This window comes from Melanotaenia boesemani, chromosome 21 (assembly GCF_017639745.1).
Source record: "Melanotaenia boesemani isolate fMelBoe1 chromosome 21, fMelBoe1.pri, whole genome shotgun sequence".
NCBI lineage: Eukaryota > Metazoa > Chordata > Actinopteri > Atheriniformes > Melanotaeniidae > Melanotaenia > Melanotaenia boesemani.
The window spans coordinates 3,261,012-3,278,053 of record NC_055702.1 but is presented as its reverse complement, the minus strand read 5'-3'; the positions used below and the strand labels follow the sequence as shown (position 1 = coordinate 3,278,053).

The following is a 17,042-nucleotide window of genomic DNA, read 5'->3' as shown; positions in this document are numbered from 1 at the left end:
TTTATTAACTTAGTGGGGCCATATTTTCTGATTCAGGTCATTTTGCAGCTGACTGGAGCAAGATTTATAGTAGCATTGTTTTATTTGTGCCTCTTATATCAGCTAAGCAGTTTTCTTCTTATTTGAGACCACAGTCATTAGAGGTTTATTTTTTATAGGGGGCAACACTATTTTTCCTTTTTGCTTTCTATTAGGATATTTTTTAAAGCTAGAGCAGATAAACAAATTCAAGGCCATTGTTTTTGGTTTTATTGTAAATGTCACCTTGTTTATTATGAGAAAGATGTGTGGTGATAGAAAAACTCCAGTATTGTATTGAGGAACTGATATTTGCTACTTTTCTTTTAAGTGTTGAGAAAACTTTCAGCTGTAAGTTCATTTAACACATCAAATCAGAATCTCTCAATGCAGCCTGAGAAGATTTAAACTGAACTCACCTGATTATTAAATCTTTACCTTTTAATTTTATCTTTACCTAATGTTGAACAGTTAGCTGATGTAATTAAAATGCTCCACAATGTTTGTTTTATTTTATTTTTCCCCTCATAAAACCATTTTCAATACACAAAAAATACAGTCTAGATTAGTGAAACAGTTCTCTCTTTGTCTTTTTGTGCGTTACAGGAATTTAAGAATGTGGATGGGGATGAGTACCATGCAGATATGTCCACCTTGGCCTCGCCAGCCTCCCAGTGCAGCCCAGATGTCTACATCCTGCCGCTCACTGAGGTGTCCCTGCCGACGGCCAAGCAACCTGCCCGATCAGGTGAGCCAGCACTCACTCCAGCTCGCCGTCGTCTGCCTTCACCTGGCTTTGAACTGGATAAAATGTGAGATAAATGGGTTGTCAAAGATCTCAGTATCATAGGTTTTAGTCAGTGCTTTGTGGTTTATGTCTCATCCTTTGCTGATGCAAACCTTGCAGAAGCCTTGTAAAACTGCCAGATCCTTACACATGCAAGGGTGTGAGTGTCAGAGAACAGCAAGTAAGAGCTGTGTGTCCCTGAAGTGAGCACCACCCTGATGCTGGTCAGCTGGGCCTCCACCTATCCCACAATCCCTCACGGCAGGTCCCTACAGAATGAACTCTTTAACTTTCTCCCACAAACATCTGCGGGTTGCATAATAATGTCCAGGCAGCCGGCCTACGCTGCTGTTTGTTGGAATGTCAGGCATGCAAGAGCACTAAACCCCAGTGAGAATATTCCTCTTTCACTCTTTCTTTCTCTCCTCCTGCCTTGAAGTAACAAGGGCTTTTTGTTGTGTGTTAATGGTGTGATGCTGCATGATAAACTTACGACTCCACAGTAGTTAGACTTTTTGGATTATCTCCAAGCAGACATGGGAAAGCATCAAAACGCCAACAAAGCACAAATAACAAAAAGATGAGAAACCTAACAGGATGCATTTTCTAACTTTCTTTCTACTCACATAGAAATTCTTAAAGATATAAAAGAACCAGGGATCAGCTGAAAGAATGTCCACTGATGAGTGTTGGAAAAACCAGAGAACTGTTTCCTCGTGGTGGAACTTTCAGAGGATATCCTAAACCAAAGCTGCATATATTATCTGATGTAACAGGACATATTTTTTCAATCCCCTCCTTTGCAAATAACAGAAACCATATGGTATTACAGCAGTGGTGATCAGGGATTCATGACTTCACCTTGAGGACAGCCTCACCCAGTGACATCATGACAGGATATCAGTGTTTGTTTCTGAGAAGAAATGGAAGAAAGTTTCATGCGTAGTACTATTTACACCGTTAACTTCTTCATACGTGTATTTTTTTCAGGTATTGCTTTGAATTTTTACATTTTCCTTAAAGTGCTTTTACAGGATGATAAAATACTCAAACCAAAGAGCCTAACCCTTAGGAGCAAACTGAATGAAAGGATGAAACAACAAAGATGCAATGATTACAAAGATTTTTATTTCATGAGAACAAGGCTGAGGAGGTCTCAGATGTGAGTCTCAGATTTCTAATCTCCAGTGAGAGCTTGGAGTCAGAGTTCCCAACTCCTCGCTCATCCCGCTGTGCCGTGAGGCTGCCGATGGACTCTGTGGGTAGGTGGAGTTCCTAACGAGGCGCCAGTGCTACGGGGGCTTGGCTCAGGCAGAGACCCTGTTCGGACCCGCCCTGATGCAGCTGTTCTGCACAGCAGGCTGCACTGTAAAGACTAATGGAGCTCACACCCATTCAGAGGAGACATGAGAACAGCAATGAGAACTCTCAGCATGAAAACACATCCAGGTCTGATGTTTATACACACTCAGAGCAGATGAACTATTCAAGGGCAGCTAAATTGCTACCATTTCTAACTGAGTTACTCAACATCGATATGAAAACATTGCAATTGATTATCCAAGGACAGCAGTGGGATTTGGTCTGAGTGGGATGGTGGGAATTCCATTTGGCTCTGAGTGTTGCATCTCACATATCCTGGATAAAACTAAGCCGGACACATTCTCCCTGGAGATGCTCAGCAGAACACGGATTATGAGAGCCAGACGATGCTGTCAAATGTAAACTGAGTTAGTGCTGCTGTATGAGGACAGCTCAGGAGGGTAATCAGTGTATTTATTAGTTTTTTGAGGGTGTGTTTTCCTTCCTTTGAGGTTTAACCAAATCAGTTTTAATTCTTTTCGCACCTGTCTTGTCCTGCACTCTTCTGCAGTTCTTGCTCAGTAACCAATATCATATATGGCTTAAAAAAATTAAAAATCTTAATTAAAGAACTTTTTATCTATTAAAATATTATTGGATGGGAATATGCATTAGCTTGTTTTTTTCCTATTGTCTTCTAATTTAGTTTAAATGAACAATATATTTGAAAGAAAACCAAAGTAATGAGTGTGTTTATGTAAAACATTTATATTCTCATGTACGTATAGATTTATTATTATAATGCAGTAGATGCTCAGTGAAACACAACCATGAGAAGACATATACACTCTTATTTATAAAAAAACAGAAACTAATGAAAACATGATTAAAAATAAAAAAGTGGAGCACGCATAAAAGTGGACAGTAAGTGAGGGTCCATCATGTTAGAGTCAAGAAGAGATTCTTTAAGTTAGATAAAGCTTTGATATAGCAGCTCATTCAGCCATCGCAGAATGATGGAATTGTTGGAATTGCTGGAATGGATGAAGACCCCATAGTCTTCATCACTATGTAGGCAGCATTAGTGACTTAAATTTGATTCAGAGAACCAGTGGAGTTCAGTAAGTAATGGTGTGACCTTTTTGTTTGAGTAAATCTGTCAGTCAGATGTCCCAGAGATCAGACACTCAGAGCAACTTCACGCTTCTCCATTTAGCAGCTTTCATAATCAAGTTTAATATTTAGCCAGCTCCTATAGACTGGCATGCAACAAGACTGGCTGCAGAAGAAGCCGGCCGACAGAGACGGTAAATCTGACGCATATTAGCTTGTCACGCCTTATTTCTATCGGATGCATCGTCGTCTTCTTGCTGTTCCATTTGTGAATAGTTGAGGTAAACATGATGGTGTGGGTGGAGCCCCCTGCCTGCTGCTATAATCGCTAAATCGGTTTATTCCTCTGTCATGAAACGGCTGGATAATAGTCCCAGTGTGTGTGCACTAACTGGTCCTAACTGGTGCCATGCTGCCCTACACAGCCAAACAATGGTGACTATTCTGCTTTGGGCTGGAAAGAGTGGGAGCAAGGAATGACCAGTCTGGAGAAGGGGACAGGGGCGTCCAATATGGCCTCCACACAGTGACTGGACTGTGTGACAGCTGCACAAAGGCTCATCTGTTTGTTGCCATACAGCCAGAATCTAAGTGTCATCGCTGGATATGTAGTGGGAAAATAAAGGAATGGATGGTGAGGGGTGGAGGAAGGGACATTGCAGTCAGTTAGTGGCCTAACTGGAACAGGACAGGATGGGATGGGACAGTCAGGCATGCCCTCTAGGCAGGACGGACACAGGTCATCAGATGCTGACGGTGATGCATCAGAGAGCTGGAGGGCAGACAGATAGATCGTGCCAGAGGTGGCTCCATATAGAATAGTACACCTGCGGACAATGGGTGGCGTTCACTGGTATGACGGCATGTTTCACTTTCAAGATGGCTGAGAGCAGTCGATTGGACTAAAGATGGATTCTTCAGCAGATACTTAACATGACTAAGGTGCGTTACATCATGTTATAGATAGATAGATAGATAGATAGATAGATAGATAGATAGATAGATAGATAGATAGATGGATTATAGTTACACTGCAATCAACTGTTGAGATTTCTAAAAACTATTTATTATAAAGTTCATTTAATCAACAAAATAACCTTAAAATGTAGATAAATCTGTTAAAATAAATACAGTAATAAGTAGTAGTTTAAAGGTGGTTTCACTGCCTTTGGGCTTCATGGATTATCACCACAAGGGGGCAGAGTTTAAATGAAACTTATATTTTTTTGCATTGCTAGCAACACATTTGTTAAAGTGATGAATTAACAATAGACATTTCCAATCCCAAAGGCGGGGTATAAGAAAATATGAGGCACAACTTGCACCTGGACCTCACCAGATAATGGTCAAGTAAGGGGAATGGTCTATGGTGAGCAATGAAGACAGACCACTGTGTGTTGTTTGTCTCAAAATATCAGCAACACCACTTGGGGTCTTTTTATCCTGAACACAAAGAAAATTCTGTTGATTACTTTAGAATTGAAGCAGCAGAGTTGTTTAACTTAAGCAGCATCCGTCTCATCAAAAGCTCGACTCAGTTGAAGTAGTTTGCAGTTTCCTGGTTTAAAGTGTCTCACTGTAGCAGAGAAACTGATAAGTAATAATTAATGAAGTAGCAGCCAATAAACTAAAGACTATTTTGTTGCACATTTCTTCATAAATTTCTTTGTAAACTTTGGGGTGCATGTGATAGTGGGATTTTGTCTATGAAAAGGGGGTTCTGCAGAAAAAGTTTAGCAACCACTGCTATATAAGATTAATTTACTCGTTTTAAGTTATTTGTTAGCCTGTGAGATGACAACAAGAGGGGAAAAAAGAAATCTTTTTTCAGCTCTGTTGCCCATTGAATCAGTACTGATTCCTTTTATTTTAGCTGAACATTATCAATAGTGGCAGGAAAATAGCCAAACAACTAAAAGATAAAAAAAACGTACCCTGATGTTGATCTTATTGCCGGTACTGTGTGGATTAATAATAATGTACGTGGATTTTGCCTCATCGGTGCCAAAATGACGTCTTTTTTAACCTGCCACTGGTTTTTAGTTATTCACATGTAACAAATGGAGGTGGTTCAGCACCACATAATACACACAGAAAGACAGCATCACATCATCAGCTGAGAAAAATTATATCTCCAATGCTAAAAACTACAAGCCTTTTACTTTCACCTCAATGGAGAACACAGAAAGTTCTGCATCACATTTCAGTTTTCTACTGCCTCCAGCAAAGAAGAAGTTAAGACAATACAGCTGATTATAGGAAGGGTGGTGACGGACACTTTGTTTGCTTGCCAGGAGCTTCCACCATTGTTGTGCTTACTTTTCACCATCTTCTCCTGCAGTTGTGTGCTAATTCAACATCAGTAAAAACTTGTTGTCACAGCATTTCATCCTTATAATGCACTTATTATGAATGAATTAACTCAATATTCAACTTTATAAATTAAATAAAAAAAAAATAAAAATATTGATCCCAAAGAGAAATTGCAAAAAGTAAATGAGGATAAATGCGTATGGATAAAGGCCCACAGATGGCAGCATGGGTTTTTACTTCTACAGCATATCAGCATGTTTTGTAAAACTCCCTGCTGCAATGTAACATGTCACAAGATTTTTTAAAAAGGATTGCTCATAGTTGTTTATGTTTTTATTTCCAGTCCAGCTCCTGAAGTCCACAGATTTGGGCCGTCACAGTCTCCTCTACCTGAAAGAGATCGGGAATGGCTGGTTCGGGAAGGTGAGACAAGCTCAGTCTTACCTGTCTGTCAGACATCAGTGAGGCCCACACAGTCGAGCTACTACCTGTAATGTCTGAGTGTGAAATTCCACCTTGATCCTCTTCCCTTTGAAAGTTATTTTTTTCCTCAAGTGATAGCCGAAGCCCTGAGTGTAAATTTTATGCTTCTAAAATGTTCAAAGTAACCTCTGACTCTGCAGGCAGAACTGTGCAGGATGGTACACGTTTATACAACCAGATGACACGTTGCTGTCGTTTTCTCTTCTTCCCCTCACCCCTTGTTCCTCCATCTGCCTCCGACTCGTACTTGTCTCTCATGAATACACATCCGTCCTCTCCATCCTTGTGTTTCTTGACTGGGTATGTCCATCTGTATGTGTCTCTGCTCAACTCCTGCATGACTGCTTTATGTTTTTGACCATTTCTGTGCAACTCCATGCTGAATGGGTTTGTTTGCATGTCTGTGTGTGTGTGTGTTCCCTGTATGCATCTGTTTCTACCTGTACTGTTTCAGGTTCTGCTGGGTGAGGTGAACGCAGGCTTAAATACAATGCAGGTGGTGGTGAAGGAGCTCAAAGCCAGTGCCAGTGTGCAGGACCAGATGCACTTCCTGGATGAAGCTCAACCTTACCGGTACACTTTTGAACCACATCACTTCTGCCTCAGTTTTAAATCTTAAGACTCCACTAGATTGCTGGTTTCCATAGCCTTATCACTGATATCGTCAACAGTGTCTCAGGAGTGGAAGTGTGTAGTTTTCTGGGGTAAATTGTGATGATAGCTACCCTTCAGGTGATCTACGGAAGTTTTCAAGGCATTTATATCCCATCCAGGAGGTTTACAATCCTGCCACAAATTGTAGTATTTGGAAACTATAAATCCACAATAAGTGATGATCCATGATAACACCATTATTTAGCACATTACTGTAATTTACAAAAGATCACAATCATTATGTTGCTAACATCAAGCTTTCCACCAATCAGAGAGCTTAGATTGACGGTAATGTCCAATCAGGAGCAGCCAAAGATCAACCAGTGAGCAGAAAGTTCTATGTGTGTGTGAAAAGAAGAAAAATAATGCTCCTCTATGGCTGGAATAAAGCCAAGAAGACGTTTCTGATGCACGGTGGCGCCACAAAGCAGCTGAGCTGGAGTTGGTTTAGTGAGGATAGCAGGTAAATAGTAGCAGGAATAACTGGAAATGAGGAAAAAGTGGAAACATGGAAATAGTTTCTGTTGTGTGTTTGTTTCAATAACAATATTTTTTCTCCTGAAAGCCAAGACTTGAGAGAACGATGAGATGAGAAAAGGTTTGGTCACTGTTGATCTGTGTGTTATTTCTACAAAGTTCTGTTAGTAATAAACTCTGCTTTCTTCTTCTGGTCGGCCTTTATGCTGCTAAATCTATTCATACATTCATTTTACATCATTTTACCTCCCAGTCTGACAGCTGAGAAACATCATGTCTGATGCTGACTGAGATTAAAAGCTCCAGCTGTTACATGTAGTTTTACATAATAAAATAATAATAATAAAAAGCAGGCTATCAAAAAACAACTAAATAAATAAATGTCTTGGAACTTTAAGCGTTAAGGAAACTTTCAGCCAGTGTTGTTTTGTTTATCAAACATAAGAGATTTTAATGCAACTTTACTGAGTCCAGAACAAATTCGACATTATTCCATTGACGTTTTCTTGAGTTGTGTATGGTTATAGTGAATTCATCTGTAACAAGTCATTTTTAACACAATTTAACATAATAATTACTCACAGAATAAACCATTAAAATCTAATTAATAGAATGGGTGGAACAATTAGCAATAAGATGATACAGAACGAACGTCTGTAAGTTAAAGATATGAGTTCTTTTATTATTAGCTTATATGAGGTCCTTTCTTTGGCCTCAGTTTAAAGAAAGTTTGGTCAAATTTTGCTTTTTCTTTTTTTACCAACTTAAGAGCTGAAAGCTGATGAATCAAATGTACAGTTTATGTAAAATGAAAGTACTGTATTTTTACAATGAACATGTTTGAGTTGATGTCTGAGAAAAGTCTGAAATGTGTCCAGCACCCTCCAGCATCCCGCGCTGCTGCAGTGTCTGACTCAGTGCACCGAGGTCACACCCTACCTGCTGGTGATGGAGTTCTGTCCTCTGGTGAGTATCACATGCAGAGAGCAGTACGAGCCAATAGCTGCGTTTCCATTGCAGTATATCGCTAAATAAAAGCGATATTTCTAACATTTCGATAAAGTGCTAATGCGATTTGCAGGTGTTTCCACTGAATGGTGTTTAGCGCATTAGCCGTTATTCTCGTAAACTCTCGTCCCACGAGACTCCACTTTGAGGAGGATGGAGATTTCTAAATCTTTGTAAAACACTTGCATTTCGCCGTTGTTTGCTATCAGGGATGACGATTATATTTTTTCTTTAATTATTTGTAAAAAGATGTCTGTCTCCTCCTGCGTTTACTCAGACTGCGCCATCTCTATTATCAGCGCTACGTCACGTCCGGTGAAGCTTAAACACGGGAAAAGTGTTTCCATTACACTTTTGCGATATACTTCTGTATCAACACCTCTGAAAAACCACCTCATGAGTGTGTAAAAACTTTTTAGTGATATTTGAGAGTTTTTTTAAATGTAGGTGTTTCCATTACCGTTTTTTTATTGCGATATTTAGCTTTTGCGCAATTATAAGGGTAATGGAAACACACCTAGTGAGAGCACCGTACAGCTCTGTAAAACGTTTTTTCACTCAGTCCTTATTTATTTATTTATATTGCCAAGATCACAGGAAGTATATGCTGCAGGTTCTTCAAACATGAGCAGATATCATTGAAAATACAGTAAATGAGACACATTTTGTTCATTTCTAACAATCTTGAAAGTGAATATTTGGTCTGAGAAGCTTTTTTCTTCATCACAGCCTGAACCCCCTTAAAGAAGCTTTCTGTCATTTCTTGAAGTGACAGTTAAAGAAATACTCAGCAACAATTCTCCAGACTTCCTGAAAGACTTTCTTAAGCTCTTCTTTGGATGTTCCTGCCTGATGTTACATTCTCTGTCCAGATGATCCCACACTGATTCAATACGGTTGAGGTCTGGGTTCTGGGGAGGATCCGTCCCTCCATCAGACCCGCTGAGGTCTGGGTTCTGGGGAGGATCCGTCCCTCCATCAGACCCCTTGAGGTCTGGGTTCTGGGGAGGATCCATCTCTCCATCAGACCTGTTCCCACTGATCTTCAGTCTAGTTCTTGTGTCATGTGACATACCTCAGCCTTTTCTCCCTGTTTCCCTTCCTTAAGAATGGCTTCTTGATATCCACGTTTCCATGGAGACAGTTTCTGATGATGCTTCAGCCAACAATAGATGGATCAGCTAAAGGTCCGATGCATCTCTCGGGTCCTGGTTCAGGTCTTTGCTGGATTTCAGATCCTGTTCCCTCCTGCTGTAGATAGTTTTTAGTCCTGACTCTTCTTCTTTTGTCCTCCACGTGTCCAGTTTCTGCCTCCATGCTGAGATAAGCCAAGTTTCCAGCTAACAGCTCTTTGGGAATCACCTTGTTGCTGATAAATCCTGTTTTTCCAAATTGTTAATAACACTGGTTCATTCCTTGAGTTGAAACATTTTTATGCATGGAAGTTTCACATATCAGAGTTAAATGGCTTGACAAATAAACACACACCTTTTAAAGGACCTTCAGAGAGCTGGACTGATCGACGCCACTTTAAAATATTACAGACGTGGAAAGTCAGGTTGCTGGAGGAGAACAACAAAGAAATGATGGCTGGATGAAGACTTTAGCAACTGTTTGACTACCAAATCTTTTTTAATTAATGGTATTATATCCTGTACCTCTTTCCAAACATTGAAATGATAGAAAACCTAATGTATAGTTTAACAATGTTTTTTCAGCTTCGGCAGTAAAATCATTTGTGGAAGTTGCTGTAAACATTTTCCAGGCTTCGCTTTCTTCACCTGCAGGATTAGCTAAATTCTTTAAATGCTGATAAGTATGAGTTGAATAAAAACTGTCTTCTGCTCACTCAGATCACTTCTAAAGCATATCTAATTAAATACATTCAAACATCTATTATAATATATCCCTTAGGATGATAATTTAAGGGAACTGTGGGGAAAAGACTGCAGTTTTCTGCTCATGATGGCAGGAAATATTTCAATATATCCAATGAGAAAAAACCGCAGTAATCAAACTCAGTAAACACAGCGAGCTGAAGGCTCTGCTGAGGAGCTGCCAGTCCTAACAAAGCTTAACTCGCTCAGATGGCTGAATTCTCTGTTCATCTTCAAATTTGTTCAGATAAAACCAAGGATCTGGTGTTCCTTCATGCAGTCTTTCACATTTTTACTTTCACTTTTACATGGCTGAACAGGAAGTGGTGAGTTTGGGGGCTTTACGGTGTTGTTGCAGCGCAGTGAGGCGACTGCCCTCCAGTGCTCGGAGATTTTAACACTCGGCTGTTTGGTTTCTCTCCACTGCGTCCAGGGGGATGTGAAAGGTTACCTCCGAAGCTGCAGGTCTAATGAAACCATCATCCCAGAGCCCCTGATTCTCCAGCGGATGGCCTGTGATATTGCATCGGGACTCTTGCACCTGCATAAACACAACTTCACACACAGGTAGTCCCACATTAAGCCACTAAACCTCCCACGTATGTAAGAATTACAACTTCAGGTCCAGCTGATGTTGGTTGTTTCCTGAAACAATATCCTGGTGCTGCCCGAGTGCTACTTACAGACTCCAGCATCAGTGATTTTGTTGCAGGCGGCAACTTCTGCTCCAGTCACCTTTGTTGCTTTGCTGTTCATCGGTGCTTCTGCATTAGGAGCTTTGAGACATCTTCAGAAATATGACCATCCCGTAATCCTCGGGTCTTGTTAATAAATAGCTGTTAATCCCCGCTCTCCTCCTCTGTCATCAGCGACCTGGCTTTGAGGAACTGCTTGTTGACTGCCGACGTCTCAGTGAAGATCGGAGATTACGGTCTGGGACACACCAAATACAAGGTTAGATCCGTTTACCAGCACACAACACAAATGTAAACACATACAAAAGATTTTTTTAAAGACAATAATGTAAATTGTTTGGTTGAAGCTTAAATCATTTAGGTGAGTATCTCTGGTAGCTGTTAGTCATCTATAAAGTCTAAGTTGTTTTGGTATTATTTCAACTTCAGAAGTGTCAGAATTTAGATTTTTATTCTGCAGTCTGTTAATCTTCCACCCGCCCTCATACCAGGACGACTACTACGTGACATCGGATCAGATGTACGTGCCACTGCGCTGGATTGCTCCGGAGCTGGTGGATGAAGTTCATGGAAACCTGCTGGTGGCTGATCAGACCCAACAGAGCAACATCTGGTAGGACCAACACACATGCTCACTTTTAGAGCTCTTTTTGTGTGTTTGTTTATAAAACTGCGTTGTGGTAAAAAACAAACAAAAAAAAACAACAACAAACAAACAAACAAACAAAAAAACAAAAAAACAACAACAACAAAAAACTAAATTTAAAAGTTTATGTAATGACAGTCAACACTGTGAAGGATTGGATAAATTTTCTTTATTACAGACATGATTTTTACTCTTCAGTCATGCATTGATCAAATGCTGACTGAAAATTAAATCAGTCTGGAAAGGAAAACAACTGATTTTACAACAAAGCACCAGAAATGTTGCTCTTGTGAGCACAAAAGCATCGCCTGTAAAGACGTTGTCTGGCACTGATCCGTAATGAGCTCTTTCCATCTCAGAGGTAAAAAACAAGAAAAAAGAAACATTAACCAAGATGAACCAATGGTTCAAGTTCTGCCATATTTTTGAGTCCCTGTGTGGCAGTGGAAAGCTAAAACAGGTAGTCATACATGTGCAGGAACTGTTTAAAAGCAGTATGCAGTATGTTCAACCCTTAAATGTTCTATCTCATCACCTCGTCACTTTAAGTTAACTAAGGTGAGTTCACTTATTAAAATGGTTTCTGCTGAGAGATTTCCAGATGGTTCTGTGAAATAAAACACCTGAAAATCCTTAAGCTTCAAGTTCTGGTCCTCAGGAACCCCTGCCCTGCATGTTTTAGATGTTTTCCTACTTCAACACACCTGATTCATATTAATGGACCTCATCAAGTTCTTTGCAAGCCTGTTAATGCACCATTCACTTCAGCCAGATGTGTTAAAGTACAGAAACATCTCAAACATGCAGAGCAGGGGGTCCTGAGGAGGGAGATTGAGAAACACAGTCTAAGCCTTAAACCTGTCCCAAAAGCAGGTGTTTCCGACCCTAAAGTTCACAAAACAAGACCCAAAGTGTATTTTAGTGTAAATGTGAATGTTTAGAAATGATTTTGAACCATTTTCAGTGGCATCTATGTTCATAGCTTCATTGCTAGCATTGTGTTATCTCCTGTTAAAGGATCTCTCTAGACACCAGGAACATGCATAGGAACCTTTTTATTGTGGAGCAATTCTTCATGTATTCATGCCTTTTTAGGTATTTTTTCAACAAATATTTCCAGAGCATAACAGGTTAAAACAGACTAAAAGCTTGTGAATCTATAATCCAACTATAGTACAGCATTTATATTATTTGCCCATACAGCAGTGGCCACAAATAGACTATTTCAGTATCACAATCATCAGGATTTGACCCTACATGCAGAACCTTTACACCACATTTTGTAAACAACATGTAAACATGAAGAGCACACATCCTCAGACCTGGATTAGGCAGTATTATATTCCATTGAACAGGCCAAAAGACCAAGTCTTTTAAGGGTGAGGTAAATGGCAAAGAGTCAGCTCAAATTAGGAATCACACTAAGCACATTACTGTGTGTTTCAGGTCTCTAGGGGTGACTATCTGGGAGCTGTTTGAGCTGGGGAACCAACCCTACAGACACTACTCTGACCGACAGGTGCTGACATACGCTGTGAGGGAGCAGCAGCTGCGACTACCCAGACCGCTGCTCAAGGCGCCGCTGGCTGAGCGCTGGTGAGTCGCACTCAGACGCAGGAAAATGTAACTGCAACAAAACAATACTGAGAGCAACATAATTGAAGCTGTTCCAGGATTAGTTAATAATCAGGTTATAATAACGCTAATATATGATGAGGTAAGGAAAAGAATAAACTGAATCCAAACACTTGCAGGTAATTAGCTGCTCTGTTAATGACTGATCAGATTTAACTTGTGTTTGATCTCCTTAGGTATGAAGTGATGCAGTTCTGCTGGCTCCAGCCCGATCAAAGACCCAATGCAGAGGAGGTCCACTTGTTGCTCAGCTACCTCTGTGCAAAGGGGGCCAGTGAGGCAGAGGAGGACTTTGAGAGGCGCTGGAACTCCCTGCGTCCCAACACTGGATTCAACAGTCACTGTGGCACCACATCCCGAGACCACCCCTCATTAACCTCCTCCTCTTTTCCACTACTGGAGCAGTTTTCAGCTGGTGATGGGTACCACTCAGAGTCTGGAGATGACATACTTACAGTCACAGAGACTGCTCATGGCCTTAACTTTGAGTACAAATGGGAGCAAGCCAGAGCAGACCAGCCATATCAAGCCCCTGACTCCTCTGGTACTATGGTTCAGGCCAGCCATCACTGTCAGGAAGCATTTTACCCACCAGGGGGCATTGTTGGAGGCTGCCCCATGGAAAGCCTTGGCCATGACGCTTCTCCTTCTTACTATCAACCAAAACACTTTCATCCCCCCAACGTGCTGCCTGTCCTCAGTGCCCACAGCCCCTCGGTAAGCAGTGAATATTACATCCATATCGAGGAGCCAGTGGACTGCAACATTGATCCGGACTACACCATGTGTTCATACAGCCCAGACTATCAAGGCAGCAGTGGAAGCTTCTTGACTGGGAGCGCAGACTCGGGTGAGTGCATGGCCTGCCCATCCCAGGCTAAGAACGTCGATCCCTACTGGTCTGCAGACATCCATAAATCTGATGTGTACGACTCCAACGATTCAAGTCCAGCTATCTCCCTGACAATGGAGCCCCTTTTAGGACACGTATCAAACAACAGCCCCCTACAACCCTGGGAGTCTAGTCACTATGTTTCCTATAAAGATCAAGACGGGGGTTATTACTATGAACACTCACCATCTTTAGGAATAGACCACTATCTGTCTGGAGGCGAGCACTCCAGTGAGCATCATCAGGAAAGCTGGGGGTCAAAAAGCCTTCGTCAGGCTTTGGGTGAACTGGAGAACCCAATGGGCATATCCCCACCTCTAAACACTCCACCACAACAGACTTACAGAGATCCGTACCTGGACACAAGTCAGACCTCCATCTTGGGGAAGAACATGACTGGAGGCTATTATGACATGATGGGGTCTCTGAGGAAGACCATGCCCAGGCACCACAGCCATTCCGTCAGTATCAACATGGAGACTGAGGGGGCACTCTTCATTGGACACAGAGACAGTGATTCAGAGGAGGAAGAGGACATATTCATTGAGAGACATACCTGTAACACTTGGCCTTCAAAACACCATCACAGCAGTGCGAGCCACCACAGACGGGTGAGCCACAGCTGCAGACAGGACAGCTATGCTGATTTCCACTACACAATGCCGAGTACAGACATTGAAGACTCCTGGCCAGAAGGGCACAGCCTGGCCTTTCACTCTCTGCCCAAACCCATCGACTATCTCGAGCCACACCAGGCCAAAGATAACAGTGCCTGCCTCAATCTGAGCAAACATCATGCTATGGTGCCCCCAGACAACTGCAATGCCTACATTTACATGTGCCATGATGTTGAGACTAAGGTGCCAGTATCTGGAGAGTGCTGTCACTCTCACTTTGTTGACCCACTCACTGGCTTACTAGTGAGAAACAACAGCTATTGTCACAGCTACAGTCACAGCAACTACATTAGAGATAAGCCTTTTGATATACAAAGCAATGAAGAGATGATCAATCTATCTCCAGCTCCAGGGGGTCCCATTGTGCCCAAACAAGTCCTGAAAAAGTCTGAGCACTTTGAGGAACAGTATGTTGATCTGACTACTGATGACACCCTGTTTAAAGAGAAAAAGGAAGAAACAATCAAGGAAAATCTAATCATGCAGAAACCCCCAGTGCCCAGAGTAGAGGAGGTGACCCTGACCATGACTAAAGCCACTCCACCTCCTGTTGACAACATGCATGTGATGGTGGCCACCACAGATCCACAGTCGGAGCTCAGTCACACTGCCGATAGTGGTGTGGACCGTGGTGGCTCCACTGTGAGCCTCGCTGACATTCTCGACTGCAGTGACGAAGATGACGACATCACAGATGATATCACTGATGTTACTTCCGGCATCTTTGCGGATGAGTCCATCGAGTTGAATGCCTCCCCTGCCTTCAAGTCACTAGAGAAGCAAGTAGGAACTCCTGATTCCATGGATCTTCCATCTGTAGCTGGGTCTTGTGAAGGCCTCAGCCCTGCATCCTCTCACCCTTCCAGCTCGCCTAAAGCCATGGACAGTGGTTATGATACTGAGAATAATGAGAGTCCTGAGTTTGTCCCCAAAGAATCTCATGAAACTCAATCACAACCTCAGGGAAAGACAACCCTTGATGCAAGTCTGGAGGAAGATGAAGAGGACCATGAGGTTGAGGATAACAAGGCGCCCATGGAGGCTGAAGATCTGGCTTTAGAAGCCTCACAGACAGGTGAACATATTCTTTTACCACTGAGCGATAAGATGCCGTACAGAGACTCTGCCTACTTCTCAGATTATGAAAATGAAAGGCAAAGTCGGGATGAGGAGGAAGAACTCCAGTTAAGGACTAAAGATGAACAAAATGGTGGAAGGGAGCACCACAGTGGAGAAAAAAAGGCAGAGAAGAGGATGAATGAAGAGGAGGAAGAACTAAAAGATGCTGTCGTTAACAAGGACTTAAAACTTGAAGAGGAACATGTACCACAAGTAATGATTGAGTCCTCTTCTGCCTCAGAGATGGAGGAGGGCTGTCAGGATGTGGCACCAGGCTTACATCTGGAGCCCTCTGACACTGCATCGATTGAGGGGGTACTGGATGAATGGCCATCCCAGGAGGAGAGCTCATCCTTGGGAGACTGGGCAGCTGAGGTGGTGGGGGCCATGGAGGAAGCTCTCGGTGCCCTGAGTGGAGATTGTTCCTCCAGTTCAAAGGTGAATGAGAAGGAAGAAGACATAAAAGATCCTGTTCAAGTTTCAGAGACAACAGAGGAACCGACAATAAAACCAGTTCAAAACAGGCCATCGGGTATAACCAGTGAAATCCTGCACACCTTACCCAAGGACGAGGTTGCCTTGCAGCACACAGCAAACACCCGAAGATTCTCTTCTTCATCACCTCCACCACCATCATCCACCTCTCCTCCCCTACTACCTACGACAGAAGGCCGAGGGTCCTCAGCTAACAGGGAGGAGGCCGACAAGGAGGACGGGGATAGCGGGGACAGCGATGAGTCGGACGAGGAACTGCGGGCCTACGGTGAACAGGAGCAGAGCGGTGGGGAGGAAAGCGAGGACGAGTGCCACCCAGTGCCCATTGTGGTGAGCGACGACAGCGAGGCCCACAAACTGAGAAGCCTCCTCAAGATGCCAGAGAACCTGGAGGAGCTGGACCACAAAAAGAAGACTGTGTCTTTCTTTGATGACGTTACCGTCTATCTGTTTGATCAAGTAAGTCGCTAAGATGGAATTTTCTAGAAAAGCATTTGTATGAAGAAAACACAGGAGTGTTTCACGGAAGGGTTGTGTACATGATTACTGAATTTTCAAGTGGACATAGTTTCTATTGGTTTTGGTGTTTAATTTTTTTTACTTTAATAATGGTGGCCTTCATTCTCTCCTCATTGAGCTGCACGTTACTCAGACAGTAGTGGTGTTGTGGTGTCGTTCAGGAGCTACTGCGCTGAATGAGGAGAGAAATTAAAATGAAGTAAGATAGGACAAAAATGTGGTGTTTGGACGATGTAAATCACAAGGCTGGTTAGTAAAATGAGCTACTTTGTCTTTTGCTGGAACAGAGAACGCTTGGGCAAATGCTGACGTTGAGCATTTTCATGGAAAAA

The 17,042-nt window shown here is 42.2% G+C and overlaps 1 protein-coding gene across 3 annotated transcripts in view; it reads left to right on the top strand.

Annotated features, from left to right (window-relative positions):
- The window catches only part of aatkb (apoptosis-associated tyrosine kinase b), a 60,517-nt gene that overhangs the window by 40,819 nt on the left and 2,656 nt on the right, over positions 1-17,042 (top strand). For 2 of the 3 annotated variants that reach the window (XM_041974759.1, XM_041974760.1), the window contains 9 exons: positions 625-766; positions 5,877-5,956; positions 6,471-6,589; positions 8,026-8,113; positions 10,466-10,599; positions 10,902-10,986; positions 11,219-11,340; positions 12,820-12,969; positions 13,185-16,650. In XM_041974759.1, the coding sequence (XP_041830693.1) occupies positions 625-766; positions 5,877-5,956; positions 6,471-6,589; positions 8,026-8,113; positions 10,466-10,599; positions 10,902-10,986; positions 11,219-11,340; positions 12,820-12,969; positions 13,185-16,650 (4,386 nt within the window). Of the gene's footprint in view, positions 1-624; positions 767-4,090; positions 4,163-5,876; positions 5,957-6,470; positions 6,590-8,025; positions 8,114-10,465; positions 10,600-10,901; positions 10,987-11,218; positions 11,341-12,819; positions 12,970-13,184; positions 16,651-17,042 lie in introns of those variants that run through there. The other variant, XM_041974761.1, reaches the window with a different exon arrangement.